Genomic DNA, 3,586 nt, shown 5'->3' with positions numbered 1-3,586 from the left:
CCAGTGAAGGCCGGCAACTGTTGGCTGCCAGCCAACCAATTTGAAATGCATCACTGGTTGCTGGGTAGACTGGCAGGGTCTTTAGCCCCCTCCCAGTCATGTTGGCAGTGCTTAGAAGAATAGGGAGCTTAAGTCCCCCCACCCAGGTATGTGATGCCAGTCATGTAGGCAAAGGGAGCAGGTTTCCTCCCTCCCTCAGGAATGTATCCAGCTCAGGTTACAACTCAGGGTTACCTGAAGCTGATGGGGCAGAGGTGCCTGCCCTTTGCAGTGATTATGGTAACCAAATTGTCAGGTAGCGGAGACAGAGTTGGTACTCTGCCACACAGATGTTCCCACTTTTTAGGCTTCTAGTGTGCATCTCTGGGGTGTATCGAGATATGCAGGTATGTGCTGTTTCTAGTGCCACAAACCGCATGCATTGCACATTAAACTGTGTGTGGCGCTGCTGATTTGCAGTGCAGGGGCAAAATTTGCTACTGGGATTTCCTGGTAGCAAAAAACCCCCCCAGAAAAAAAGTAGCACAAAGCAAGCAAAAATTGCATGCGCCGGGACAAACAGAAATGGGGGAGCAAGCAGCCCAGGACTGCCCTAACAGAATTCATTGCATGGGCATAAAGATTTCACCATGGCACCTAAACTTCAGTATGTCAATGGAGATGCTTCTAGTTTTACAGAAAGCTGAGGTTGTCATTCATAATGTATCAAATACATTTGACAAATATGAAAAATAAGTGCGCCTGGCATCCTTGAATTTGGTCACCAGCTAGAGGCAAGAACTTTTGTTCACTGTGCAGTAAATAAAAATGGACTTATGTGTGAGGTGGTCACTCAGTTCTTCAATGGAGAGAAGCTCTGGGAAATGGGTAGCCATAAGAGTTGATACTTTTTGAAGGGCTGTAACAGAGCAGGCTCAGGGGTGATCTGATGGCCACCTATAAGTTTATCAGGGGCGACCACCAGTATCTGGGGTAATGTTTGTTCACCAGAGCGCTCCAAGGGATGATGAGGTCAAATGGTCACAAACTCCTCCATGACCGTTTCAGGCTGGACATAAGGAAGAATTTCTTTACTGTCCGAGCCCCCAAGGTCTGGAACAGCCCGCCGTCGGAGGTGGTTCAAGCACCTACATTGAACACCTTCAAGAGCAAATTGGATGCTTATCTTGCTGGGATCCTATGACCCCAGCTGACTTCCTGCCCTTTGTGTGGGAGGGCTGGACTCAATGATCTTTCGAGGTCCCTTCCAGCTCTAATGTCTATGAAATCTATGAGGGAATGCTGAGGCATTTCAAACCTTATTGATTTTCACAGGAGACAGCAAAATATTTAGGGCAGAGGTAGGCAACCCCTGGCACAGGTGCCAGAGTGTGGTACACAAAGGCATTTTGCTTGGTGTGTGAACATCTGGGTGGACGGCAGGAAAGGAGCTGGGATGTACCGCGTCAATCAGACCTCTCACAGCTCCCCCATGGTCTGCCCATGGCATACCAGCATGTTATAAGTAAAAATTGTGAGGGTTTTTGTCACTCCGGCCAAAAACGTTGCCAACCCTTGCTTTAGGGGCTGATTTGAAGGTTTAAAAAAAGAAGTTGGTCAACTGGAATTAGCAAGTGAATATGAAAGTTTGATACAAAGGAGAAATGATGGTGAAAATAACACTGCAATTATCTGACAACTTTACCTATATGCAGATGGCCTAAGAAGGCTTTTACATTTGTTTAACATAGCCGGGCCTTTGATAGCTGAAACCTGGATCAGATGAAGAAAATCAAATATAAACCTTGTGAGTAGGGCCCTGCCGAATTCACGGTGGAAGTGGGCTGCGCTGCGGCTCCTTTAACCTTGCAGGTTCCCCTGCATGCCCCTTTGCCGCTAATTGGTTGAGGGGCCCTGCTAGCGGCTCACTCCTGATTGGCAGGGAAGCAAACACCATGGCTTTAAGCATGGCACCGTTTTTGCCTCCCTGCCGGTCAGCCGCAAGCAGCGGGGCTGCCAGGGTCCCTCCGCCAATCAGCGGTGGGATCAAAAACAGCTTCTTATTTAAAACCGCAGTCTTTGCCTCCCTGCCAGTCGGGAGCGAGCAGGAAGTGGGGCCCCTCCACCAATCAGCAGTGGGCGGCTAATAGGGGAACCTGAAAGATTAAAGGAGCAGCAGTGCAGCCCATTTCTGCTGTGAATTTGGTAGGACCCCACTCCTGAGCCATCCCTAAATGGGGCATAGCCTTAGAGAGGCACTCAGTGAACCCAGGCATGTTTTGCCGATGAAATTCCCTTGGAATGAACGTGCATCCCAGTTCTAAAACAAATGGCTGCCTGGACGAAACCTGGTTGTAAAAACTTTTGATGAAAAACTATGCAGAGAATAAGCGCATGTTAACATTTTGCCTCTAGCCAATAAGAAGAAAGAGAAAGAGCGTCCTGAGATCTCTCTTCCTTCAGACTTTGAACATACGATTCATGTGGGGTTTGATGCCGTCACTGGAGAATTCACTGTAAGTAGCCTCTGTATTGCACCTTTGGTCAGTTTTCGGATTGCGAGTGAAATAATCTTTTATAGTCAGAACATCAGAGGACAGCAGTCAGCCTAAGGGGATGGGGGCGGGTATCGGGGAGGAACAGAACCAACTTCCTACTTGTTGGATTTAAATATTTTGAGTAGTTTACCTCTTGATTCAGACACATCTTTTTTCCTCAAGATATTACCGGCAGAGTGCCCGTGGAATATAAAAACTAGGAAAAAAACCAGGTGCATGCTTGGTTAAGTTTTGTAGGGTAATTCAGGGACAGATTATTCACTGTCTTTGGAAAGACACTAAGAAAAACGCACAGACACACACACAGACACACGCACACAATCAGGTAATCAGGCAAGTTATTAGCTTGAATGTGATAGTAAAGTAACAGCACCTTTTGCTTCTAATATTAATCACAAAATGCATGCAGTGTGCGAGTAATGCACACTTTTTATTTAAAAAAAAGCAGACTTATATCATTAGTCTGATATAAAACTCCTTGAAGTCAGTGGGAGATGTCAATAGGTCCGGCCACTAGTGAGGGGTTAGAATCAGTAGGCCTTGTAAAATGATAGCAGACTTGCTTCAACTTTTCCCAGCTTTGCCATAATAATTATTGCAGTTAGATGGAAAATAAATAACTTTCCATATCTTCAGTCATCTGTGAGCTGATTGGAAGATTGTGCGATTACAACTTACTGAATAGTGGAGAGTATTGCTATTGATTAGCTCTAAAAATGAAATGCACAGGATGGGACAAATCATTTTGTGGATTGCTGGCCAAGGGGCCGGTACCTTCCTGAATCTGGGTGCCAAATGCAATGCTGTGATTTTTGCTTAGGTTGCTACTTCTGTCCCTTTATTACATTTCAACCATTTGAAACCCTCCTGCACCCTTCATAAATAAAAATCAGCTAGCAATAAAAAAGCTAGTTGATGGCAAACCTCTTTGTAAAGGAACTAACATTGAAATGCTCGTAGTAATTTGGAAATATTTTTATATTTAGAACATTTATATTGGATTTTAAAGAACAGATGCAACTTAAAGTCTATATATATATATATATATA

General features: G+C 45.0%; 1 protein-coding gene across 1 annotated transcript in view; it reads left to right on the top strand.

The window, feature by feature from the left end:
- Positions 1-3,586, top strand: part of PAK3 (p21 (RAC1) activated kinase 3) — a 130,761-nt gene that overhangs the window by 78,880 nt on the left and 48,295 nt on the right. The window contains exon 3 of the mRNA XM_019521527.1: positions 2,395-2,495. Coding sequence (XP_019377072.1) covers positions 2,395-2,495 — 101 coding nt within the window. The remainder of the gene's footprint in view (positions 1-2,394; positions 2,496-3,586) is intronic.

The sequence above is a fragment of the Gavialis gangeticus genome, unplaced genomic scaffold (genome assembly GCF_001723915.1).
Source record: "Gavialis gangeticus isolate Ggan-Ray unplaced genomic scaffold, GavGan_comp1, whole genome shotgun sequence".
Classification (NCBI taxonomy): Eukaryota; Metazoa; Chordata; order Crocodylia; family Gavialidae; genus Gavialis; species Gavialis gangeticus.
The sequence above is the reverse complement of the archived record's forward strand: the minus strand, read 5'-3'. Positions and strand labels throughout refer to the sequence as shown.